The sequence below is a fragment of the Haemaphysalis longicornis genome, unplaced genomic scaffold, assembly GCF_048455015.1.
Source record: "Haemaphysalis longicornis isolate Haplotype H1 unplaced genomic scaffold, Haemaphysalis longicornis Haplotype H1 scaffold_1, whole genome shotgun sequence".
In the NCBI taxonomy this organism is placed as follows: Eukaryota; Metazoa; Arthropoda; class Arachnida; order Ixodida; family Ixodidae; genus Haemaphysalis; species Haemaphysalis longicornis.
Genome location: NW_027526203.1, coordinates 164,706,846 through 164,734,597, shown reverse-complemented (window position 1 = coordinate 164,734,597; position 27,752 = coordinate 164,706,846). Strand labels below are relative to the sequence as shown.

Sequence of the window (27,752 nt, the reverse complement as noted above, 5' to 3'; positions counted from 1 at the left end):
TATAGGTACTAAGGAATTAAAATCAAACAAAACTTTCATCGTACAGCGTAAAACCAAGGTGCGGAAAGCACTTTTTAGATGCGACACATCTCTTGCTCTGAGGCATGTCCCTCCTGCATCATCGCGGCGTTGTCCGCATGCCACCTGCGCATGCGCGACTCTCCTCCGCTCTTCTCTCCGACAGCTGTGCACAACACTCTCACTCAGTCTCATTATCATAAACAACAGCTGCGTGCGTTCGGTCCGCTCCGCTCCCGTCGCGCAAGTGCGCGCATGCGCGACTCTTCTCCGCTGTCTCCTCTCCTTCAGGCGCTGTGAATATAAAGCAGGTAGCGCGCTGCGGCGGTTCAGTCAGCGCTCGCTCTCGTTCGACTTCGCGTCACTTGCTTGACGACTGCGTGCTTGACTTGATTCTTCAGCGAGTGGACTGACGCAATCCAATACCAGCATCAGTCCAAACGCTCCCCCCTGATGCGTCGCATCACATCAAGGTTCCCTCGCGGGAAGATGGGCGTAATTTTTTGCGCTGGGTGAACTAGTACAGCGGTCAGCAGCACGACCACACTTCTGCGAATGCTCTTCTGCCTAATGAATGCAGTCACTAGAGACGAGATATTTGTGAAAATTTGGGGGACGCTTACTGCAAGAGCACTATTCAAGAAATAGTCATCTAAGCTGCTTGGAACGCTAAAGCTAAAAAATGTAAACTGTTTATACGTTATATACCGTATTTACACGATTCTAGGTCGACCCTCTTTTTCAAGTTTGACAATTAAATGTTAGAGGGTCGACTTAGAATCAAAATCGATCTTTGTGCCGCTTGTAACGGCAAGAGAAATGAGAAATCAGGGGTGCTACGAGCCGAGGAAAGCGCAACACCCTCATTTCTATGGTTATGGTCGAAGCGTAGCGTTCACCATTGCATACAATCTGCCGTCAATAAAAATGATGCCGACTTTGAAAGTTGGCATTCCCGATCTGTGCCCTTTGTCCACCATACCTTGAGCGGCTAACCTTCTACCACCGCGTTCGGAAGTGTACTGAACAAAGTGATGATTGTGCTTACGTCAGCGCTGTGTGTTGATTCAAGAGATTCGGTGATACAGTTAAACCTCGATGTAACGAAGTCGGTAAAATTCGTAATTTACTTCGTTACATTGAAATTTCGCTACATTGAAATTCGCGGTTATAATGAAGTGTTCATCCCGTGGAGCGTTTTCTGAAAAAGAAAACGTGGCGCGCATACACGGCCGGCGCACTGTTTCTGTTTCTATCGGTGCTGAATCGTCTACGCGGGCATCAGCGTGATCCGCATGGAGCGTTTTCTTCCCGCAAAAACGTGCCCCGCAAGCCACAGGCGCGCTGACGCAGCCGCGGAGACCACCCGCGCGATGCGGGTAGCTCCAGCGACCGATTCTAACCGCTCGCTGAAACGCAACTCGAGGGGCAAACGAGAGGGGTATGCGAGAAAAAAAGCGGATAACGTGGGCGAAATTTTCACTGTAAAACGTCATACACGCCGCTTACGAGAGCGCCCATCAAATATCCTTCGCGGCGGCCTTATCGTCTAGCCAGCCAGCATCCCCGAGCGCTTCGAAGCTCCCGCCGTAGGGTGCGCGCCTCCCCATTGGCGAAACCGTGGCGAAACTGGTCAGGCTCCTCCCACCGCTGCGCGCAGCGCGAGTCACTTCCCGCCGCCGGAACGCAATCGCAGACGCCGGTGTGAAAAAAAACGCGCGTGCAAGGCTCATAAAGATTCACAAATGCTTGCTGGGACGACGAAACCCAACAAGCATGAGCGAACTCAACGAAGTGCAAAGCGGCGGCTTGCGGCGGCGGCGCCAACGCCAGTGGCGATTAGGCTTACCACCGCGGAGGATATTTGATGGGCGCTTTCGTAAGCGGCGCGTGTCACGTTTTACAATGAAAATTTCGCCCACGTTATCCGCTTTTTTTCTCGCACGCCCCTCTCATATGCCCCTCAAGTTGCGTTTCAGCGAGAGGTTAGAAGCGGTCGCTGGAGCTACCCGCATCGCGCGGGTGGTCTCCGCGGCTGCGTCAGCGCGCCTGTGGCTTGCGGGGCGCGTTTTGCGTTTTTGCAGGGAGAAAACGCTGCGTGCGGTTCACGCTGATGCGGATTAAGCAGTAGACGATTAAGCTCCGACAGAAACAGTGCGCCAACCGTGAATGCACGCCACGCAGTTTGTAGGCAAAGGACTTAATCAAAGACTCCGTGGCTGGCTCCATCCGCGGCATTGGGAGACCCGTGTCGCCGTTCGCGTTTTATTGGGACCCCATTTCGGCGCTTGCGTCTCCCAAAATCTACATCTACAACTTAAATATCGTGCCTCGTTCTCCATGAAACTTCGTTACATTGAAATTCCGGCAAACGGGACTTCGTTACACAGAGGGTGAAAATACATGGTGTGCATACACTTGAAGTTACAAAAAATTCCGTGGTTCGTTACATCGAGGGTTTCGTTACATTGAAGTTCGTTACATCGAGGTTTAACTGTACTCAATTTGTTTATTAGAGGCGAACAAAACACTTCATGAATGCGAGAAACGTAATCACGAATCAAAGAAAATCGCAAGCGGCCTTACATCAGTCGCCATGTTTGTTTCGATATCACGCGGCACTGGCTGCTGCCAGTAGCTTCGATGGTTGTCATCTCGCAGCGAATGTGTTGTCATGATTGGGAATAAAGTTTCCCGCTCAACCCACCGTGCACGGTTATTCCACGTGCTTATACAAAAGCTTTTCTTTTTTAACATCTACTGCATGCACCACGAGTGTACGGCTCTTGTGGAAGCATCGATCATTGATTAAAGAGCCGCCGTATGGGGGGTATTGGTAGTTGACGAAGAGCTTCTTGTGATACAATTTTCTAGGCGGCCGTGTTGCCGCGTGCTTGTGTCACTTCTGTGTTATGCTGAATCGTCCCATCTGTCACGAGTGCCCTGGGTTCGAAGAACTCTTTCGGCGCTCATTCACAGCAGTGTTTAAATGGGCTGCTTTCTGCGCTCGCATTTCTTTCTTTTTTTTTTTTTTTAGATGCAATTTGAGAGGGGGGGGGTCTCGACCTACATTAGAGTCGATTTACAATCTTGTAAATACGGTAGTGTATATTTCTTCCCCTGGCAGCGCTGGCTTATGGCCGAGTAGTCTGGAGCACTAGCTCCATTGTTTTGCAATTCGCAACTTTGAATGCGTGATAGCGCATGTCTTTTTTTTTTTTTTAAGTTGATTTATTTGTGTTTGAGCAATGTTTTCTACACTGAATTCACCATTTTCCCACCAACGTTCACTGCTCCACGTGCGAGTTCACAGAACACGTGCAGACTGACCCTGATGTGCTGGCGAGTTCTCATCGACATGATGTTGCTATGACCACCAACCGCTTGTGGGCACAGTCCCGAATCGGCCGACCCTTGGCCTGGTGCAAACACACCTCTTACGATATGGGCGCAAGCCAGGCAAGCTCCAAAGGTGGGGAGAAAAGCGCATCGCATTTGGGCGTCTCCAGTGATGCAGAGGGCGTTCATCCACTGCATATGCCTCGGCTAGTGATTGTTACGATCCCAAGCCGTGCTAATAGGCTTATCAGACTCATTTCACAGCCGACAACATGGCAGAAGCGCGGTATGCCAATTGCTGAGATATCGAGAATTTCACAGAACCGAAACCGAAAATGGTTTGAATTCTAATATTGAACATTGTCCAATCATGTAGCACCTTGTATGAATGTCCCTGCTTTAGTTGGTGCGGCCGCTGCAGACCAGACATGGCAGTTATACTTCTTTCGGGCTTTATAAAATAAATACCGCCTTATTGACTGGATAAAAAATGAAAAGCGTGTTTATTTGAGCCAATCTACGCAGTGCAAGCAAAAACAGGAGCTTGAAAAATTCACTTCAGTGGCCCTTTAAGCGTAAACGCACTAGGTCCCATCTGCCTATTTTTCCTTTCAATGGTAGATTTGTACATGAAGTGCAGAAGGTATAAGGCGCAAGAAGCTCTGCACCAATAATGGGTGTGCACAGTGACAAGGTTCTGCCAGGCATAGCAGTGCTTGGTGGGCTGTTCGTTGGGCCTTAAAGGGACCGTGCAACACTCTTTGAGCAGTGCAAGTAAACCTGCGCGACGTTTAGATTACACTGCCAGGAATACCTGAGCCAAATATTACACGTGCACATGAAGCGGTTTGCGCGCAAATCGCTGTGCAAGACGTGGAAAAACCAACCGCGCTCCCTTTAATTTTCCTCATTATGCACCCCTGGCATGGCCTAAACGACGTCATTGAGGCCATGCCTACCTATTGGCTGTCGCTGGTGAGCTTCGCGGCTTATTTCTCGCATTTCTTGTGACGATCCGCCGTTGTCAGTGCTGTGTACCAACCTCTTCTATGCCCGAGCCTGTGCGCATAGTTTTGACATTTCTTTTGTGTTTTGAGTGCGCGTGGAGTTTGAGTGACGAACTTAATACTCCCCTTTCAGCCAGATTACATGAAAACAAACGTTTATTGCTTCAAAAACACCCTACCAGCCTGAGCGCGCGCTTGCGAGCAGGCAGTCGTGCCTGCTTTTTTGTGGCACCAAACCGGAAATAGACCCCTTCACGTTTCCGTGAAAAAGGGAAAACTCCCCGGCCTGTCATATATCGAAGGCCGCCGGAGAAGACGCCGCGAGCCGCCCCCATCTCCGGGAGAGAGCGCGCAGCTTTTGTCGCATTGTCAGCGGTCGAGTTGAGAGGGAACAATTACGTGCGATTTTTCATCGCACATAGTTTCGGTGATAGTGAACAGATTTTCACAATTCTTGCAGGAGGAGATTTCTGGTACAAAAGACTACCTTAAAATACACTCCGAGTAGTCGATGGTAAGTGTTCCAGGGTCCCTTTAAGTCTGCAGGTGCACAGCGCCAAGCTGAACTTATTTCCTGCCATCATGTCAGGTAGGTGGACCACACAGGTACTGCGGGCAGCACTGCTTCAATCCACTGCCAATTCTGGCACACTTCTGCTCCTAAGCGGCTCTTGCCCATGCGCAACCCGTGCCAGAAGTGCTGCTGCACCAGGGATGCACAGCTCAGAACAATGGGTGTGCTCCCCTCAAGCTGTTTCGAGGGTTCCACTGGTACGGAGGGGCCACTTGCCTCATTGTGGCACTGCTGTGGACCTGCTGGGGAGCTGAAGGTGGTGTCCACAAGCCAGGGCTGCCGGGCATCGATCAGCAGGCTACACTCCTCAAGCGTGGGCCACTGCACACTCAGAGGGGGGACGCCATTCTTGGGCAATGCAGCCAAGTGCACTCTGCCACTGACGCAGAGTGGACCTCCTCCGACGACCTGAGTACCCAGGCACGCATTCTTTACACCGATGGACACATTGGAAATTCTATTTCAAGACCTGTTTCACCATTTCAAACTCTTCATGAAAGTGGAGCATCATGAGCCCCACGCACACTTTACCGGGGAAAATCGTGAACGAGACACTACGTCTAAAAACGCCAACACATTGGTTTCTTTTCCTCCCTCCTAAATTAGCATTGTTTTACCAGCTAAACACATCTTTCACTTTTCCTTTTTTTTTTAACTTTCAGTGGTGTGTATCATTTGTATTCTCATCTTCCTTTGCTCCTTACTGTTGTTGCCTTCCCCCATAACAGAAGGTAGGTCTTAAATTTGTTGGTAGCACAGAGGAGGTGTGGTAGCTTTGATGAACATGCACTGCTGTACACCATATTCACACCAAGGCACAAAGCAATGGAGGGCTGCAGAGTTCATTTCAGCCACGTAGAGTTAATTCGCTTACTGCACACAAAATCATACCATTCCACTGAAATGCAGCCACAACATCCCAGGATAATGGAACTAGCCCAGTCCTGCTCAAAAGACCCGAGCAAGCCTGTTTGGTTCTTTCAAAGCCAGATGGACTGCATGCATCACAGCAGGAGCTATAATTTACGAGGCAGCGCAGGTCAAAGCAAAAGCCTTCTCTGCTGACTTGCATTGCACACAAACTTTGCACACTTGCCCATCAGAATACTGTAATGAATCCCAAATTACCATGTAATGGAGTGCTGAAGGCCTGTTTCCCCCAAAATTGCACTGGCCAAAACAGCTTGCTATGAGCCTTGTCAAATTAGTAGCTTTTACTCGTGGCACAATGGCTCTGAGAATGAAAATGAGGAAAAGAAAGGCGCATAGAGCATCCACTTGTTTAGAGACCAACTTATCATTTGAAAAAAAGAAAAAAAGGAAAGGACCACAATTACCCGAGTTTAAAGGGGTCCTGAAATACCTTCCGCCGATGCAAGGATGTACATGTAACCATATAAAGCAATGTATTAGCAATGTCCTCCCGCAAGAATTTTGTTAAAGCGATGAGTATTAGCTGAGAAATCGTAAATAAAAAACCGCGCATTATCGTCGCGCCGCGTTTCCTCCTGCTTTCAACACTCTTCGCTGTTGACGGCGCGCGAGCACCCCCTCCCATGATGCTGCGCTCCTCAGCGGTGACGTACTTCCGCTATTACGCTCCTACGACTGCCGTCTGCTACGGGCAAGCTTTGTTGACACCATGAATCCCGCACTCCGCTCAAGGCTGGAAAAGTGAACGAAAAATCTGGCCGCATGTGTGCGGCGGCCTGGCCTTGCCATTTCGCGGTGTACGTTGCTGCAGTCGCTATCGGCGGCGAACTCGCAGCCGCACGGGGAGGATCGTGCGCTCGTTCCCTTCGATACACCGACACTGTTTATCCAAAAAGTGCCGTATCAGATGTGGCCCCGCTGGTGCCGGGTCTTATTTTGCGGCGGTGGTAATTCCTGCCGGCAGCATGTGAAAAAGACATTTTAAACCGATACAGAACCCATGTACAAACGCTTCAATCATGTGACCAGTTCAGCTTGGGGCGACGCGTGGTGGAGAGCGGCAACGTTGGCAAAACTTGCTCCGCCGCGGCTCTGAGCTTTCTAGCGCTGGAGCGAGTGCCATTTCTTTGACAATCTCAAACATCGGTTGCCTTGGCAACAAGGCACAAACCGCTCCAGAAGTCAGTTACGGTTGCGTGATCCCGGTTCAGCTCGGGGCCCCACCTCGCGACATGTGAGCACTGCAGGCGTACCACTCACTCCCATTGGGAAGTGCGATATGCGTTTGACATTACAGGAGGCGATGGTGTGTGTGTTGTGGACGCCTTTGTTTCGCGATGCAATGCGACGTTGTGCTTCTGCGGGTGGATAGTGCTTCCCATGGTCTGGATTATCTTTTTCGAGCGACGTACGACTCAACCTCGCATGGGGATGTGCAGTGTGCGTGGCTAAAAGCCATCTCGGCTTGTGCGCCAGAGTTAAGTGACTTGCTGTTCGTCCCCGCAAACCGCGCGCGAGGTGAGTGCTGAATTTACGAGGGCAGAAGGAGGCAACCCATCGTCTGTCAATCGCGGTTCGGACTTGCAATGCATGTTGTGACGTTGTGTTCGTTCGAAACGCATCTCTGGATTGTTTGGAAGTTGAATAAAAAGTATGCGTCAAACCCGGGCATTCGGCTCAGGGCGTTCTCTGCGATTGCACGAAAGAAGGGCCACGGGGCTTCCACGCTTTCTTTATGGAACGTACTCAGGTAAGAGAATATCCATGTCGTGTTATGGCCATGTTGCATTCAATACAAACGGTTAAGCGTTTGTTTACACTTGTTTTGTTTGTCGTAAAATGTCCAAGCACTCCGGCACTCCGCTGGCAGATCAGCCGGCGAGCCGACGCTGAGCAGACGACTCATCTCTTCGCCGGAAGTGCGTGAAAAAGCCGCCTAATAGCAGGATGTCTAGCTCATGACGAGCATCTGGGAATCGATGACGTAGACATGTGAAGATGGCGGCGTCCAAAAACACGAAGGGAAGGGTGAGAAAAAAGTGACAAACTTTGCAACAAAAGTGTGAGCTTTCCGCTGCACGTAAAAGAGTAATACTTGGCACAAATGACGTTGACGACCCAATCTAACGATTGTGCTACTTCATTTAGTGTGCTCAAAACGCCTTTCAGGGCCCCTTTAAGGACCACTTTTTTCTTTTCTGTGGGATCACAGTCGAAAATTATGCACGTTTAGATGGCAAGCAAAGCCAAAACTGTTTACTGGATGCACATTATCGCCATCACACTAAATGGTGAAGACTATTAGATTATTTGGAAACGATTCACCATAACGAAGAAGCAAGTTCTACAGACGTTATGAATCTCAAGTTGACAAAAGACCTTTTCACAACAGAGCAAAGTTTGCCATCTAGAAAGAGGATTTCAGAGTAGTGATTGTTGGTTGGCTCCAATCAAGAAGGCCTTCAGACCACAGCTTTACCATGAAAGATATTTCTTCCTGAACTAACTGCACATGGAACGACAGTGCAGCAAGCATATGCATTGCTTCATTATGGCTTTTTTTTTATATGATCATCACACAGGGGAAGGAAAGCCTTGTCAGAAAACTTGCTGAGTTGTCACGCCTGATAACATTTTGAGGCAAGTTTTATTTGCTGGAGTTCCACAACTAACAGCTCAAGTGTCAAACTGCCGCTGATAATGTCCACACGAGCCCATTTTCCTTGGAATTTGATGTTGACCAACCCCTTCTAAGTAGTAAGAGCAATAAGGAGGATGGTTGTGATCATGTTGCCTTTGTTTGAAAATGGCAGCTGTTTCATGACACACAGCTCAACTTTAACTCTTTCGGGACCGCCCGAAAAAGTGATGAAAAAGTGAGGTCTCGCTACAAATTTTTTATTACATAAAGCAAAGGCACCATCCTACATTAGCATATACCAAAATGCAGCTAATTATATGTTCTTTGACATACAATACCAAGTTTTACTTCAACACTGACTATAGAACCATGAAAAAATCTTAAAGTAAGAACTTTGTAAAAAAACTACAGAAAAAAATAGAAAAAAGCGTAAATATAAAAATATTAGAAAAGAATAAAATTATTTCAGGATATACAAAATCTAACACAATGCTTTGTTTCTTCATCGCGAAAGTTTGATGCGGCTAGGTGTAACTGGTTTTTTGTTTTGTGCGTGATCTCTTTGGCACTAGGGCCATGGCTACGTCGTCGCCCAGGTACACGCCGGGCTTTCGTCTCGGCGAAAACTTGATCCCTTTCTGAGATGGTGGCAGGAGATCACCACCATAGGTAGTTAACACCCTAGCGAACAAATATAAACCAGCCAGAACATATTTCAAGTGCACATACCTACTCCAGAGACAATTGAAACCGAAACCAACACCCACCTTTGAGCACGATTTGATGTTCCAGGCTGATCGACACCTGAATCCTTACTCGAGCTGAAATCCGATCTCTAAAGCCGCATTCCGACTCTTCACTGCCACTCTCATCGTTAAAATCCACAGTAGAAGGCGAAGATATGCGAGACGAGATGAGGCGGATTTCTTATCGCGCTCGCGCGAGTATGACGCCATGTTTGTTTACATTCGAAACCACTGCCCGTTAGAATAAAATATCTGATGCCTTGCCGCCTGGCGATAAAAAAAAACTTCACAAAAGAGAAAACTATAGTTTTCAAACTATCTCCTAGATGTCACTAGGTGTTCCATCGAGCGAAAATTTGTATTCTGCAGGCTCGTGAAACCATCGATCATATGTGATCGATGGCCTATGGAGGGGTCCCGAAAGAGTTAATGAGGTTTAACGTGCCGACGCTACACAGGCAATGAAGCACGCCGTAGTAGGGGGCTCCAGATTAATTCTGACCACCCGGAGATCTTTAACGTGTGCCGAAATCTCATACACATGGGCGTTCTTGCTTTTCGCCTCTATCAGAAAAGCGGCCGCCGCGGCTACGAATCGAACCCGCATCCTCGTGCTCAGCAGCACAACGCGCCCTAGCCACTGAGCCACCGCGGCAGGCAGCCAAGAAGCTGCTACTGGCTTCAAAATTTTTTCCAATGTTGGGAGTTTAATGCGCCAAAGCTACACTTGGGGTATGAGGTGCTATGAGGGCTACGGATTACTTTAGGCCCCTCCTAACACAGGAATTTTCATTTCTTTGCCCCTCTCAGAGAAAGGGGTGCACAGACACCGAGTTGAGACAGGAGTCCTGGGGCTACGTAGCCAAATGCCTGAATTGCCGAGCCACCACATCACACATCACGTGTGCCACAAAGCAGTGCAGCAGCGATAAGGAGGTGCTGCTCACCAGTGCTGTGCTTGTGCCACTTTTGCCGCCGAGGGCTGTTGCGGTGGTCTCTGTGACCTCAGGCACGGTGCTGAGTCTGTTGTGTGGGCCCGTATGATGAAGTGGCGGGCGATGAAGCGATGACAGCATTGGCGACGTTGAATCCAGTGGAAGCGGTGCCAACGGAATGGCCCACTCAAACGCCCTACCCGCTGTGTGGGCAGAAAACAGACAGGCATGTTACAGAAACAAGAAAACGAATCCTCAAAAATCTATGATACACAAAAATATATTCGTTACACTAATTGTGGTGAAAAAAGAACTAAAAAAACAATTCAATTCTCTGATGTTCACACTGCTCGCGCACCATCAGTTGGGACCTTTTGTTTCTGTTTTGCTTGGAGCAGCTTGAGAAGGCATTTCTTTTAGCGTTTGCTTTTTTGCCTCTTAAGGGGGGGACACTGCTCTTAAACTTTTTTAATTTGTAAGTAAACTTTGTGAAACTTGTCAGCCTTGCTGCTTTTCCCCCACTAATTTCAAATATGCCATTAATTTTTCAGCAAGTCAATTAGTTCTTAAGATAATTAGAGATAAATAGTAATTTTTGGAAGAACAATACACAAAACAGTCTTTGCCATAGCACTGTAATCTTTACACTTTCCAATACTATGAACAGTGGTGAGCGAATGAAAGAACAAGTTTTTTGATGCACCGCTTGGAACTAATTTGACAGCTCAGTAAACTTTGGTGGCACCAGTGGCAAAGAACCACTTCGAATGCCCATTTCAAATACCAAAATTTAATGAGCTGTAAAATTAGTTCCAAGCGATGCATCACAAAACAGCTTCTCTTATTGCACTCACCAGGGTTCATAATATTGGAAAATATAAAGATTACTGTTTTATGACTAACACTGTTTTGTCCATTGTGCCTCCAAAAATGACTAATTATCTCTAATCATCTTGGGAACTAATTGACCAACTGAAAAAATAATGGCCTATTTGAAATCAGTGGAGAAAAAGCACCAAGACTGGCAAGTTTTACAGAGTTTGCTTAAAAATTAAAAAATTGTTTTAAGAGCCATGTCCCCCCTTACATACCATTTCACATTTTTCCATTTGCTATCGCGAAAACCAATCCAATGTACACTTAATACTCTCTGCTGTACTCGGTTATGGATTGGTATTTTGCACCAAACATGTGTTGAACAACCTGGATATGCGCGGGCCACGGCAGCAGTTTTAGTAGTTTGGAACAGTTTTGCCCATATATATATATATATATATATATATATATATATATATATATATATATATATATATATATATATATATATATATATATATATATATATATTGAGTGACAGACATACCAAATTTTCATGTTTAAACAGCCAAAAAAACTATCATCCACGAAAACTTGCAAATACTACCTCCTGGGCTCGAGCAGTGCCTTAATGACAAGATTTGTTGGTGTGTAGGTTTAGGTAGGCTGGGTGTTACTGTGTTTTACAACATGGCCTACACTGCACAGCCAGCCAGCCACAGAGCAAATTTAGTAGTAACTTTGGCCTGGTTTGGCTTTGGCTAGTAGCTAGTGTGCACTGATGATAGCGAAGTGGCTCGGCCACAAGCAGGAAGTTTACTTCGCAGCAACAGATACTTCCGTAATGAGGTTGGCTATTTCCCAGGAGGAATTAAAGGAGCACTGACACCAATTTTCGGCGTTAACATTATTGCACAGTTCGCTTCCTTCACTCAACAGAATACCGTGGCTGAAATACGAGCGGCCTGCGACGTGAAGAACATAGTTCAATTGGATCTGGCTTCATCCCTCTGTATCAAACACAGGGGTGGAAGCGGGCTTGAGCCTTTTGGAGCAGCTTTGGAGCAATCGAAGGGGAGTTTTGGAGCAACTTTGGAGCATCAAACGGAGAGTTTTGTAGCAGAAAAAGTCCAAGTCAAACATCATCTCAATTTCTTAATTTTTTTGTAAACAAAAAATGAAAATTCCTGTTTGTTTTTACTCAACATTTAATATCAAGTTGACCACTTTCTTAATGAGTTGTAAAACACATTCCCATAATTAAAACATAAGAGCTGACAGAGCAATAGCTAGAGAAAACTTGAGATAAGCTTTGTTTTATAGCTACAGTTAACCAGACTTCAGACAAATAAAAAATGTTCGTGATCGTGATTGTGATCTTGTGACCATCAGTCGCAAGAAACCCAGAGGAGACCAGAGATAGTGAAATTGTCCCTTTTGCACACACCAAAAATCACTCTAGACAAATAAAAACAAAAATCTAAAAGAAACTAACAGAAAGAAATTGAGAAAAAAATAAAGGACAAAAGAGATAACCAAACCTGACTAGACTAGAGAAAAAAAATGGCAGATTTAATTTAATGTAATAATTTGTGCACAGCGCGAACTGCAGTCTTCTCGGTCACGGCGCATAGCTGCTGTGTCTCAGGAAGTGCTCACGCGATCAGCTTATGCACAGCGGCGCATGATACTCTGCCGTTATCTCGCAGCGCGTCGCTGCTACTGAGCATGTCGTAAATCTTGTTTGAACCGCCCGCGCAAATGTCACGTGGTTTGGATGAGCCACTTAACGAGGACGCACATCCACCAGTAGCCTCGCCCATTCAGCACTCACTCCTCAGTGCTGCAGTGCACTGACACAACACTCACTCATGTGTTCTCTTAACAGCAGCGATAGTAAGTGTCTGTGTTGGCGCGAACAGTGTCTCAGGAAGTGACCGCACATCACTGTCGACTGCACGACGGCACGCGCTGCTACGGCGTCATCTTGCAGCACGTCGCCACTACCCAGCATGTCTCACTGCCTCCTCCTCACACTTTCACCATGCATCACCACCGAGAAGAGTCTCGTGCTGGCTCAGCATACTGCGCTTCTGCCGCCGTTTTCTTTCCGTCTTCGTTCGCTCGGTTACGACGCCTATGTCAAACCACAGTAGCGGCCGCCAAAGTGCTGGGCACCAACGAAAAAAATTGTCCACAGAACACAAGAGAAAAACCTTGCATATTACCCATTCTTCTGACCAAGCAATGCATGCTTCTAGCTACGTAAAACATACCGTACAATTTCGTCGCAACCAAATAATGAATGTACCAGTGTTAACTTTTTTTCCCCCGAGCACAAATAACAGGCTTACCAGAAGGTAGGGGGGGGGGTGACCGAAGTTTTACAGCAATTACAGGCACCATTTTTATTGCTTTTTATAACACGCCGGGCACACCGCACGCACAGCGAGGGAGCCGTGTATACTACACCAGCACGATCGCTGCGCGGGGGCCAACCGTGGCCGCGCAGTGGCGCAGGCAGGCACAGGTTGCTGGAGCTGGTTACTGCTGCTCTATACAGGACTCAAGCCCAAACAAAGCTGCACATTGTGGGGTTCACAATTTAAATTAAAAATCAGTATTAAAGGAGCACTGGCACGAAATTTCAAAGCTCAGATAACCATGTAAAAGGCTTCCTTTTATGTGGAGATACCGCCTCAAAAGTTTAAATCGTAACCATTCAGTAGAACATTTCAAATAATTTTTAATCCTTGCGCGCACGAGAAAGCTCATCCGCGCGCCATCGAGCAAGCTCATGACGTCATCTGTGCTTTGACTGAAACGGCTGATGTCGGGGCTCCTGTGATGTATCGAGGCGGCCACGGTGCTGTTGGCACGTGCTTTTCCGCCTTGTGCATCACGTCGCAGCTTTTGGGACTGACGTCATGTGCGAATACAGCCGGTCGGGCCAGTACGGCAAGCGTGCCCAGACTGGCATCGGCTGTGGTGCGACATGAACAGCGACGTCAAATGCGCATTTCTGTCATAGTGGCTGCCTAGGTGTTCGCTTAACCGAAACCAAAACTGACACGAAGAAATGGAGCAGGAAGTAATTATTTATGCTGCGTTCGACAATCTAGTGATTAGTGGGTTCGTAGGCACCGATAGCTGCAAAAAAACATAGCACAAAGATTTCGTGTCATTACTCCTTTCAGGAGAACGTTCAGAGTGTCCGAGAGCTGCCAAATCCAAAGATAATTAAAGATAATTAGCCATTTCTGGAGAAATAAAGAAAACGGTGTTAGAAAATATAAAGATTACAGTTTTATGACCAATACTATGAACCCTAATGAATGCAATAAAGCAGTTTACTGATGTAACGCTTGGAACTAATTTTACAGCTCATTAAACTTTGGTGGCACCAGTGGCCAGGACCCATTTCGAATGCCAATTTCAAACACCAAAGTTTAATGAGCCGTAAAATTAGTTCCAAGCGTTACAGAAAAAAAAAAACACTTTCTTATTGCATTCACTAGTGTTCATAAAGTATTGCATAAAGTTTACAGTTTTACGGCTACCACTGTTTTCGCTATTCCTCCAGAAATGGCTAATTATCTAATTATCTTGAGAACTACCTACTTCACTAACTAAAAAATAATGGCATATTTGAAATCAGTGAGAAAAATGCAGCAAGGCTGACAAGTTTCAGAGCTTACTTGAAGATCAGAAGAAATTGTTTTAAGGGGGGACGCGGCTTTCAACTTCGGAAAAATGACCAAAACATCGTTTTTTGAAAGCCACATATTCGGCTTCTATGTTTCCTATTCTGTGCGCCTGCAAAGTTTTTCCGCTGAAAAGCGCCGCAAAGTGGCATAAAAAAATACTTTCGCCAGGTGCGGTGACAAACTATCAGCGCAAAAGGGTGAAAAAACGGCAATTTTCGGAGGGCTGTATCTCCGCAACGGTGCCACCGGCGCGGCCATTTTGATATCATTAGATCGGCCGAGCGATTGCCTTTCCGGTTTCGCTGGTCTCTTATCTTTGTTCATTCACAAACGGCAGAAAAGAAACGACGCGCAAACGAAGCTAGAAATAGATGCTGAAGCGCTATTGGTCCTCCGGTCGGGGCACGCTAAAACGACCCTCCTGATTGGGTGTCACGGCGCAACGCAAGATGGCGGCCGCCTGAACTGCGTAGTGTGCGGTTCGAGTTCATTTTCGCTGCTGCGCTCGACCAAGTTTTCATTCAGTCTGTGGTATTCAACACGGACGTTATCGCGATGGGAATGCCCGAGATCACGAGCCAGATTACGGAAAGTTGTGTGGCTCGAAAGGCGGAGGTCATTGAATGCTTCGTGGTGCGCGTGACTACCGTCACCAGACCCCGAAGGGTGACGCGGTGTGCGTGCTTGCAATAGCGGTTCGTGAAGTGAACTATTAGTCGGATTTTCGATGCTTACACACTTAGTTATTGCTGTGTTTCGACTGTGGACTCGCTAGCCTTGGGAAAGAAACTGTCGACGCGTCAAACGCTGCGGCACACACGGCATAGCCGACGCGCATTGGAGCATCACATGACTGAGCAACCGGTTACGACTGAACGCCAGTAGTTGTAATTAATGCCTCCGGCATTAGATTTCATTTTAAAAGCGACCTGACCAGCCATATCAAGGATAATCAAAGTGCGATATGTCACAGTAAGCGTGCACTGTGATGCGCGCAGCCATATCGCCTTTCTTGAGCAACGTTTCCCGTGCGCTTCTAAGTTTGAGTTAGGAATATAGGAATAAAAATATGTTCTTTGCGTTTTAGGAATACAGTTGAACCTCGTTATAAGAGACATGGATGCAAGAGACAAATGGGTATAAGAGACTATTCACCCATCTGGTTGGCTGCCCTATCTTTCCCATTAAATTGACCTCTTTTATAACAAACATCGGATGTAGAAGATTGGTTATAAGGGACAAGTCATCCTTGAACTTTAATCAATAATTTCGCTTGTAACAGACATTTTAACTTCAGATGCAGTGCCACCAGTCACTAATTGCAGTTGCTTCCATTCTGGAAACACAGGTGGACGACAGACGACTTCAGCAAACACACAGTGGTTCAGTCAGCTATGAAATGACGATGAGAAGCCCTGCCAATGGAAATGCAACTTACAGAAGTGGTTGAAGCTTACTGCCCTCCATTGGATGGAGCGTGACTGCACAAGCGGGCTCTCCCACTCACGTAGCTCCCAATCAAGAAGCATCGCAGATGTTGAGTCCTGCAAGCGTAATGAATAGCCTGAGCACACAGCGGAAGAAGCTGTGCGCTCTGGCTATTCATCAGGCTTGTGAACTCAACATCTACGATTCATCTTCCACAAACAGTGAAAAGAAAAAATATCTTGTAGAATCGGTTGTAAAAAACAGTGTAAATACAGTCATGAAGCAAACAAAGATTCAGAACTGTTTCATAAATTCTGGGGGCCAAACATAAATTAGAATGAATCTTTCAAAACATGCTGTAGCGTTCTTTTGAGCTTATTTTAGTCATACGGTGCCCACATTGAACTAGGGTCTGATTATTAAGTGAAAACATGGTTCCCGGCTTACAAGAGACATCTCATAAGAGACAAACTGCTCCCCAATACGCGTCTCTTATAAAGGGGTTCAACTGTATAGGAATAAAAATATGTTCTCTGCGTTAAAAATGTACCTTACTGTCGCAGAATTTAAGTGAATTTTTAAGGGAAATTATTGATACCAATGCATACATCTATGGCTTAGGGCATACTGGCTGTGCTGCGAGAAATATTGGACGTCTTGAATGTCAAAAGCAGTAAAAAAATTCCCTTGCATTGAAGTTGGAGTTATGCAGAATATTATACCAAGCTTCAAAGTAGCTCATTTGCATCCTTGTGGTATGCAAAGTTTTGGCAATGAACACCTGCACGTATGAGTACTATGTTGCTGCGCCAGGCAAGATAACACATAAAAGCCAAAAATTTTCAAATTTAAGTAAAAAAAAATGCTTAACTTGTTGCCATGGTGACAACACTGCAAAAGGAGGTTGTCCAGGGCGATACAGCCAACCAGCTAATCTACTTTGCATTGAAAGCCCATTGACTCCCCCTTCGTTTGGTCTGCAAACTGGGCTATGTACTCTTCACAGAGGAGCTGAAAATGATGTTTTGTGGAAAGAGAAAGGCTGTAAAAAGCACTCCAATTTCAAGGCAAGGCCTTCCAGAAGCCACATGTTCAAAAGGACATGAAAGGCTACAACCCTGACTTTTGATAAGTGAAACCTATGTGGGGCCTTCGGAAGCCCTTTTCTCAAAACAGTTTTTTTTGCCACCTGTGTCGCTTGTTCCAGGGATTTCGAGACTGCTGGGTCTATTTTGATTTTGTTTCTTGCATTACATTCCTTGATGAACATTTCAGGTCGTGACACTCTTATTTTCCAGATTTGTTTTTTGAGATTTTTTTTTTATTCAAATAGTCGTTCACAGTCGACATGCCTGTTGCACATTAACCTCTAAAAAAATGAACTAAACAACATTGTCTTGTAAAAAAAGTTATAAGACTGTCACGACCTCGTCCATTCATTTGGGAATGCAAAGCACTTTGAACAAGCTTTCTGTCGTGTTTTATAAGCCGCTGAAGCTCGGTACAAGCGGAACAGAAAGAAAATTTAATAAATAAAAAAGTTTTCAAAATATTACTTTGAAATTTTTATGGTGTTATTACAGAAGGATTTCCAGTTGTGCCAATTTTCATCAAAATACACGTCCCCTCGTTCAGAGGAGTGTCTCCCTTCAGGCAGGAGTGGCTCCTATTATCTGACTGGGCACGGCAGCATCTGGCCTTTGGCAGGCAAAAAGGATGACGCGGGTTCAAGGCTAAACACGCAAACATGATTTTAAAACAAAGCTTTACTACTTCCGTCCAGCGGTTTCGCGGAGGATGCGCAAGTTAACCTTTTGACCGGAGACACACCCCTCGAAGCGCATTGCGCGATTCGCCGGGCCCGCTGTCGGCGCTGCGCACAAGGCCCCATTTTTAGTTGTAGTGCTCACATCACCGCCGCTCCCCTTGCGGTGACTACGGAGCAGCCGCTCAGCTGATCGACAGCCGATCAAACCCACAGCCTCCCACGCTTGCGCCACTGGGGCGCCTCGGGCGATGAGACTCATCTTGCGCCGCGTTTGCCGTGAAAGAGAAACGCCACGTTTGCCGAGAATGAAAGCAAGGCTGGGCCTCCTCCTGTGAGCATTGCACGGTTCCAAACGCCTTTGAGCCGTGGTCAGCAATGCAGCTACATCAAAGGTTAACCCGAAACCAAGACTCAACCAGACTAAGCCAAGCTTTTGCTTTGCGTATCCAAGGTTAGCTGAGCCAACGTTGGCTGAGCTAAGCCGCTTCCATTTTTTGCTCTCGACTATGAAGAATGGTAGTACGAAAACGGCAATGACAGCTGCTCACAATGCATGCATAACAGCACAGCACCAGCATGGCACATTCATGCGATTTCAACTGGATACGGATTGGCTGTAGCTCCGGCTTAGCAAACTGTTACTGCACCTCGTGTAAAGACGGTCAGCTACATTGTAATCGCCAGCACACAATGGCGTCCATCTATGCGTTCATTTTTGTTTATTGGGGCTGGGGCCCTATTCTCGACTGCACAAATTGCCGGCAATTCAGGCAATTTTCCAGAAGTCTTTGCTGATTGGCTTTCAATTTCGATCACGTGCTTCCGGTTGACAAAGCGGTTGTGTGTGCTGTCGTCATTTTGACGTTTCATGTCGTCTACAGACACCAGTTCTAAAGTTTGGCTTATTTCTCATTACTAAAGGTGCATAATTCTTGGCCGGCAATGGAAATCCAGACTAAATGCAGCGGACATGACAACGTAAGGCTGTCTTTGCTATTCAACAACAATACTGCTTGTAATACACACCCCCTCTGTGATTGGCCGAGAAGGCGTGACGTAATTTAAACAGTTGGCGGGAACGATTACGTCATGCATTGGCAACTTCAGGCTGCGTAAAAGTGACGTAATGCTACGTAACAGCTTGAAAATGGCGGCTGTTTTTGTTGCAAAATACAGGCAAAATAGGGCACAATATTGCCCCGGCTTACGGCGCCGCGAAATGTGCGGCAATTTGCAGCAGTCGCAGTTTCGCATGCGCGCTGTTTAAAGCATGTTTCCTACCGAAACAAATTATAGTTTCAACTGCTTCCAAGTCAGCGATCATGGAACATACAGATAACATGCAGTATTTTGCTTTTATGTTTGGCAATGAAATAAAAATTATGTTTGGCGTAACCGCAACATAAGAGGGCAGTACAAGCCTCTCCATGACAGAGAACCCAATGCATGGCATTTGTCCACACTCGTCCTAGTAAGCTGTTGGGTCACATGATCGAACTCAACAGAAAAAAATAACAAAGAAAAGTGACTATTTGGTTCATTACAGCGCTGATTGAAGTCCAGCTTGACGAATGAGTGAATCGGCGAGATCGGTGCGCTCCGCGGTTATCAGGCGTAGCGCTTCGCTGCTCTTAAGGCCTGAATACATGGAGCGAACTTTCACGACGAAGTTCGCCCGGCGGAAAATCCGCCGCGGCGCAGTGCCGAGTGTTCGTCGGGCTGCGCTACACGGGGCGAAGACACGGCGTCCGCCGCTGCCTCACCGCTGGGTCACTGTCAGTGTGGCTAGATGAGCCAAATGCTGCGAAATGAAGCGCATCACAAGCAAAAACTCTCGATAGCACTACAACTTTTTGTAAAATTATGGAACACTCCAAAAAAGCGTAAAATGATTGTTTAAAAATAGTTTCTAATCTTGTTGTGTTGCCGATATGCATGTGCCGCCGCAGTTGAAGGAAGCGGCGATCTGAATGTGGTCTGGCTACACTGGGCAAAAATCGTCTGCACTTCATCGTTTGCTCCAGCTACGCGGGAAGCTTTTGTCACTACCTCCGCTGAATGGTTACGGTCATTGAATGCTATCCGGGCTGCTTTCGACGACGACAGTGTACCAAGCACGCAACCGGCGTGAACGGTGAACATCGCCCAGCAGACGACGCAGACAAGCGGAGCAGGCAGAAATGGGGACGAGCGGCGAGCGCCCCTGATTGGCTAGTTTTCGTACGCTGTTTGTTTGCCGCTTCCGGTGCCGTCGACGCCGGGCGAACTTATCTGTCCTCGGCAGATCGGTGGCAGACGACGTTTTTTACACCGCCGCGCGTCGGGCGGACGACGCCGGGCGTTGTTCATTGTCTTTTCGTCGCATATTCGCTCCATGTATTCAGGCCTTTATGCGTCATACAAGCGATAGTCGCGCCCGTCTTTTTCTGTGATCCCGCCATAAACTTGTAACATAGCAGCAGACGATGGCGTGGCGGCGGTGGCGGCAAGGAAGGTGATAACGCAACAAAGCTTGCATTGAAGCAGAGAGCCCAGCTATGTTTATAAAAGCGATTGAAAGAAATAAATAGATACGGTGAAAAAATTGTGTGATGTTCTTTAGCTCGACATCCGCCTTTCGCTCGCTTTTGGATCAACGTTACTCGATCGCCTTGTGGTGTTGGCGCCAAATTAGACCTCCAGAAATGTGTTTTTCTTGTCAGCCTCAGCTACCGTGTTAATTTTTATAGTACATGCCAAGTGTTTTTATATCTTTCTTGCACAATATTTGATACCTTGGTAGCAATCTTTATGATTGACTCGTCAAATTACACTGCATGTCGTCATAGCTATAGGTGCAGCACGTCACTGATTGCTTACGTCGTGTTTACGCAAAAAAACATGGGCGAACTGCCGGCAATTTGTGCAGTCGAGAATAGGGCCCCTGGTGTGGGCACACGACACTTATTTTCGGTGAAACTAAGTGCCCTTAGTGTTTCAAAAGCTACAGATAGCTCGCGTTATGCTTATTTTCTCGGGAAATACCGTATTTATTCCAATATAAGGCGAGGTTTTTTTCCAAAATGTGCGGTCTCAAAGTCATATGCCGCCTTATATTTGAGGCTCAGTATCCCAATATGCCGATTTTGGTGCGACGGTATTGGTTTCCACCATCCTACCATTTCCAAGCTTCCAAAAGAGCCCGAAGAACGCAGGTTGCAGATAGTAATTACCGAGTTTCGGCAACTGCAAGGGTATTGAACAGTTCGCGATACAGCAGAGGCCATGGCAGCAGGCGCTTTCGACCATGTCAACGAGCTGAGCCAGCAGTAGCCATTCCAAGCCAGTAGTAGCCGCAAAGCTTGTAAACAAGGCGGGACGCCATTTTGCATTTTTTGTTAGAGCTCTCGGGGTCCCTGCTGCAAGATTTTCTTTCTCTGTGCTTGATTCACGTGACCAGCGCAATGGCGAGTTGTCGTTGCCACTACGATGCAGCCTTCAAGAGGAAAGTCATAGCAGAGGCAGAAGTCACTGGAAACTGCGCGGCGGGTCGAAAGTGTGACGTTCTCGAAAACAACGTGCGTCGCTGGGGCAAACAAAAGACGTTGCTCTTAGCATGCGCCGCGACGAGGAAGGCTTTCCATGGCCCACGAAACGGAGCGTTTCCCGAAGTGGAAAAAGTGCTGACGGATTTCGTCAAAGAGCAAAGAGGCCGCGGTTTGGTCGTTACTACCGACATCGTGCAGATGAAGGCGCGCGAAATCGCGAGAGAGCATGGCATTCCCGCTCTCAAGTTCAAAGCCAGCCGGGGCTGGGTGCAGAAGTACATGAAGAGGGCCGCGCTTTCGTTGTGAAGGCGGACCTCCGTGATGCAGAAGTTGCCAGGAGACTATGAAGAAAAACTAATTCCCTTTCAAAGATATGCTATCGGCCTGCAACGCGACCACGACTTCCTACTTGGGCAGATTGGCAATGCCGACGAAACTCTCATTTTTTTTTTTTTTTTTTTTTTTTTGACATGCCGTCGGCCCAGACCATTCACCAAAAATGTGATCGCCAAGTGAGCTTGTGCACTACAGGCAACAAGAAGGCTCGGATAACCGTGATGTTAGCCTGCACCGCCGATGGGCGGAAGTTGCCCCCCTTCATCATCCTGAACAGAAAGACTATGCCAAAGAACGAGGCGTTCCCGCAGAACGTCCACATTCGTTGCCAGGAGAAAGGGTGGATAACGGAAGAGCTTTTTCTTGACTGGACAAAGTCGGTGTGGAGCCTGAGACCAGGGGCACTTCTCGCCCGGAGGTCAATGCTGGTGCTAGACTCCTTCCGCGGGCACCTCACAGAAGGTGTGAAGAAGCTCATGGACAACCAGACGGAGCTGGTCGTCATTCCGGGGGGCATGACGTGTCAACTACAGCCGCTTGACAATTGCCTTAACAAGCCCTTTAAGGCACACGTCAGATGGCTGTACAACGAATGGATGGCGTCTGACACTGTGGCCCTAACGCCGTCGGGACGTCTGAAGCGGGCGTCCCCGTCTATGCTCGCCCAGTGGGTGGTCGACGCTTGGGCAGCGATCCCCGAAGCCATGGTTGCAGCATCGCTCCACAAGTGCTGCATTTCAAATGCTCTTGACGGCGCCGAGGACGATGACCTCTTTGAGTGCGTAAGTGACAAGGAAGATTCGGATACCACCCCCTCTGAAGACAGTTTCTAAGTTGCATTTCCATCTCGCTCCGAATAAATATCGTTATGTGCAGATAGTTCATGAATACTTGGTGTCTGCTTTACTTAAAGGTAAGGAATTTAGTTGCCTTTGTTCTTTCGTTATTTCGCCTTATATTATTGTGCAAACTTTTTTTCTTTTTCTTGGGTCCTTCAACTCCCCCCTCGCCTTATAATCGTGACCGCCTTATATTCGAATAAATACGGTAAATGGTCAAACCCAGTTTTACCGGGCGAAAATTTCACTGAAGTGAAAACAAGCCAAACAAATGGTTCGTTGTGGTAAGGACTTTGTTGCATTGACTTCTATGGCTAGGTGATGGGGAATTCAAAATATTTTGTTGATGCAGAAATTTTGAAATTTCGTAAAAGCAGAGTTCGTTGTAGCGGGATTCGACTGCAGTCGTTTCCTAAAACGTAAGCTATGACTCAAAAAACATGGTCATGTAAGTGACCATGCCGCTTATTTCAGTTGATCAGTGTTGCGTCAGACAAGTTCAAAGTGTCCGAGGGCTGCCAGTGTCAGCCAGCTAAATGCTGCACTAACTGCTTCGGTGTTTATGTGCATGTTTGTAACTAATTGTTCACCCCACAATTCTTACTGCTATAAAAAGAATGTGCCCTAAATTTAAGAGCAAATAGCTTGTTCGGCAAGCTTATAAGCCCTGCCTAATTTGAATTTGCTTTTGCCGGCTTCAGTCAATCGCACGGGCATACGACATCATAGGTTCTGTTGCGGGAAATGAGCTAGTGGGTCGCATGGCCATACCTTTTTCCTAATTACATAGCTTATTTAAGCGAAGTTTGGAGTCAGTATGATTCTAACGAGGTAATCTTTCGAATGAACCAAACTTGTGTTTTGTCTGCATGGCCCCTTTAAGCCCTTATGTTGGATTTTCTACACAACGCTGAAGCTGCACATAAAAGCCAAACAAGGCAAGCACACATGGAAAGTGCCTGAAATGGGCCATTGCACAAGGACGTGCTCCTGGGAGGAAATTGAGGCGAATATACATCACTTGCATGAGTGTAAAGAATTAAGCCAGACCTGACGAGGTAAAATAAATTTAAGTAGTGCGTGCAATGTTTCCCCTTCTAGCCCAGCGCTTCCCTTAAAACAAATAAAGTATTTAACTTCACTCCAGTCTGATCAAAATTGTGCTCATGCCAATTTTAATCCGAACGGGAATAGAGTAAGTTATTTAACCCTTTAAGCCCTGCATTTTTTTATTTCAAGCGAAAATTGTTTTATGGGATTTTTCGTACAGCTTCGGACCTCAGAAGCACAGAAATGAAAAATTACACCTATAGAATTTATATGCATGACAATTAATTAGGTCATTAGGCAATTAAAATTTTTCTTTCTCTTAAAAAGATTTTTTTTCATGAAACCTATAACGGCACAGTGCCAGCGCCCTTATACAGAAAAAATATAAAGCTGGTAATCCAAGTATTTACAGATTTATAGATGTTATGACAAACCGGAATTTCCGTTTTCTTACCCGCCCTGTCGTCACACCTCATGTCCACTGAAGCTTATTCTGTTTCATATCGTCCAGCCCCCCGAAAACTCAAGAATGGTAATGTTTATTGCAAGAGGCGCCCTCGAACAACCCTCGCGCAAAAAACTAGCAGTTTTCGTTTTGTTCTTAAGGCGCTAATCATGTGTTCTGTCGTCAAATGACGACGCCAGGACCAAAAGGGTTAATAAGGAGAATGGAAGGGTGGCCACTCACTTTCATGCACTCAAATTCTGACACTATAAGCTTAAGGGGAGACGTGGGTCTTGAAATGAACTTTTTTATTAATTGGTCTGTGATAATGAAAATCACTGTGCATATGTGTTTTGTCTTCCTCATTTCAAATATGTAATTAGTTTTCAAGTGGTAGAATTATTTTTTGAGTTATAAAGAAAACACTGGAGCCTAATTAAGTAATTTCTTACGGGACTTTAAAGGAGCCATGAAGAGAAAACACAAGTTTGGTTCATTCAAAAGATTGTCTCGTTAGAATCATACTGACACCACTTTTAACGTAAACTTCGCTCAAATAAGCTACATAATTAGGAAAAACGGGAATGGTCATGCGACCCACCAGCTCATTTCCCGCAACAGAACCTGTGATGTCACATGAGCTAAGCTCTGCGATTGGCGGAGGCTGGCAGAAGCAGACGCAAATTAGGTAGAGCTTACAAACTAGACGAACGAGCGATTTGCGCTTAAATTTAGGGCACATTCTTTACAAAGCAACAAGAATGATTGGACAAACAGTGGAAGTTACGAAAGCACATGTAAACATAGAAGTACTGATGCGTTCTGCTGTTCGTACTGGCACAGCATGCTTTGGTTTAGCTGCACAGCACTACGGGGCTTGGGGTTATCTCAGACGACACTGGCCGATTGACGCAAGCAACGGTGTCTTACGTGACCCCATTTGTCGAGCGAGCACTGTTTCAGGGAACGAATATTTTCTCCCAGAACAAAAACAAGCCAGGTTTAAATGCGGGCAAAAACAAACCAAACGCTTGCCACGGTATGGTGGCGCCATCTAGGTTACGGAACGTAAAGAAACGCGGGAACAAACCAACACCGCTGTACAGGGTGGAGACAACCTTTGAACGGTCCCGTGCCGCCGCAATTGGGCCAACGGGCTCAACGCGAAACAGACAATATGATTCAAACTTCTTCAGTAAACCGCGTTGCGGCGATAATTTTAGCGCGGTTTTGACACAATGACTTGCTTCGGCGGCGAGCGAGCAACCGAACATGGCGGCGCCAGCGTTACGTGTCTCTACCCTGTACGGCGGATGCGTGAATGAAGGTACTCTAGGCTGCAGAGCGGTCGGTTCCTGTGATGTCACTTGGGACCACGAAAACGCACGATTGAGCGGGAAAATCAAAATTTTAACCTAAATTGTTTAATTTCTCAGTGAATAAAGCACCGTTTGTATCCGGACAAGCGCTGGGGGCACTATAAAACACGAAATCTTTCGAATAAAACCAACTTGCATTTTCTCTTCATGGCTCCTTTAAGGAACTTTTTATTCAATTTTTTTTTTAAATAAATGGTATGGATGTGTAGCTTAAAGGAGCCATGAAGAGAAAACACAAGTTTGGTTCATTCGAAAGATTGCCTCGTTAGAACCATAACGACACCACTTATAACGCAAACTTCGCTCAAATAAGCTACATAATTAGGAAAAACGGGAATGGTCATGCGACCCACCAGCTCATTTCCCGCAACAGAACCTATGCCGTCACATGGGCTAAGCTCTGCGATTGGCGGAGGCCGGCAAAAGCAAACGCATGTTAGGCAGGGCTTACAGTTTGCATAGCGAGCTAAATGCCCGTGAAACATACTGCACATTCTTTTTATGACAAAGAACGGTGGAGTAAACGGTTGAAGTTCCGAACGAACACGCAAGCGTGTGCGCCAATGCGTACGAAACAACCGCCTGGCCGAGCTCGACATCTCGCCGTCGCGCAGACGAATTTTCGGGTTCGAGGCGCTCTGACCTTGGAGGAAAAATGCCGTAAACACCGCGCATTGACGCTCGTATCTTTCTGGTCGAAGCAGAGAGCTCGCGCGAACGGCTTTCCATACACGACACCGGCCAACTGGCATAAGCGATACTGCTACTGAAGTTGAACTATTATTAACCGTAATAAAAATACGGCACATACGTACCAGTCTGTATTCGTCCGTGGCGACGTCGCTGACGAGGCAGCGGTGCCGACGGCAGGGCGTTCGTCTGTTGTGGCTATCGCGGAATGGTCGCTTTCCCGTCCACCGCGTATCCCACAACTCTTGCCGCTCGTGCACTTAGAAGCGTTGAGCGTTCAAGTGGTGTGAGGTTGTTAAATGCAAGCCGGAGCTCCTCGGCGAGAGTTTTGTTCTCCGGATCAGGCGATTCCATGACTAGGGCTGCGGGTGCACTAGGTTTTACTAGCATTTTTAAAATGGCCGCCGTCTCGGTCGACTCCCGCGTGTGGGTGCTATATGGAGTCGACATACTAAGTATCTGTTTCATGGACCGGCTCTATGACGCCATTGTAAACGTCACGGAATGTTCAATTTTAGCGGGAGATTTAAAATTTTGGCTTAAATTGCCTTATTTCTCAGTGAATAAAGCATCATTTGCTTCCGGGAAAGCGCTTGGGGTACTATGAAACACCTAATCTTTCGAATAAAACAAACTTTTGTTTTCTCTTCATGGCTCCTTTAAGACCTGCCATGCATGCTGAAGCTATTTATATTCCTGTAAAGATAGTTGATTGGATAGAATTAATCTAATTATGCCAAGTACAGTTTTCTGAAAACTTAATGACCTCTAATTATTACTCATAACATTTATTTGAGGCAAAATGAGCCAATTAAAATAGCTTCAGCATGCAGTTCATTTTATCCCAAATTCAACGGTATAACACTTGTAGAAATCCTTTGAAAAAAACTACCTCAAAACCCCTGTAAGGCCAGGCACATATGCAAAAAAAGGGAAGCTGAGAAAATTGCAGTTGAAGTTTTACTACAAGTGACAGTTTTATCTATTGAGCATATGAAAAAAAAAGGTTCTAGAATACAGCTCGTGTTTCGCTCAACATGAGCATACCAAGTTTGCTGAAATCAGTTGGTGGGAAAATTATCAAATCCTCTGTCTACAGATGGCACCTGGCAGAAAAACTGAACAAAAGCAAAGCCAGAACGTTGCTTCAATTTTTATGCTGTTGGCATCGCGCCGTCTCTCTTTGGCGACTAGGGCTGAGGTGCCGAGCGTGCACCACAGTTGTAAACACTATTTTGTTATGTTACTGCTTCATTTGTAGCAATCAAATCGGATTTGCATCGCGTGAAGTGAGTTGCAGCGAAGGGGCTGGTAACGGAATGCCCGCCACTGTTCTGTAACGTGCATGCGCTTGGCTAGGTGGGATAACCACGTTTTCGGTTTAATCTACTCGTATACAGTCGACTCTCGTTACAACGGACCTCGATAATCCGGCGAAATCTGTCCGCTTTATCCGATGTCCGTAATATCCAAACTTCGCCGCGGGGGGGGGGGGGGGGGGTAGGCGCCGTCGCCGTATAACGTTTTTTCGGCTCACTAATGGTAGTTCTGCAAGTATTTGCCGATTATAAATT

The 27,752-nt window shown here is 46.5% G+C and overlaps 1 protein-coding gene across 4 annotated transcripts in view; it reads right to left on the bottom strand.

The window, feature by feature from the left end:
• LOC144138887 (uncharacterized) overlaps positions 1–27,752 on the bottom strand; it is a 92,169-nt gene that overhangs the window by 5,822 nt on the left and 58,595 nt on the right. For 2 of the 4 annotated variants that reach the window (XM_077671401.1, XM_077671393.1), the window contains exons 13-14: positions 10,206–10,396; positions 5,155–5,346 (exon numbers count right to left, since the gene is read on the bottom strand). In XM_077671401.1, coding sequence (XP_077527527.1) covers positions 5,155–5,346; positions 10,206–10,396 — 383 coding nt within the window. The remainder of the gene's footprint in view (positions 1–5,154; positions 5,347–10,205; positions 10,397–27,752) is intronic. The other 2 variants (XM_077671408.1, XM_077671414.1) reach the window with 2 other exon arrangements.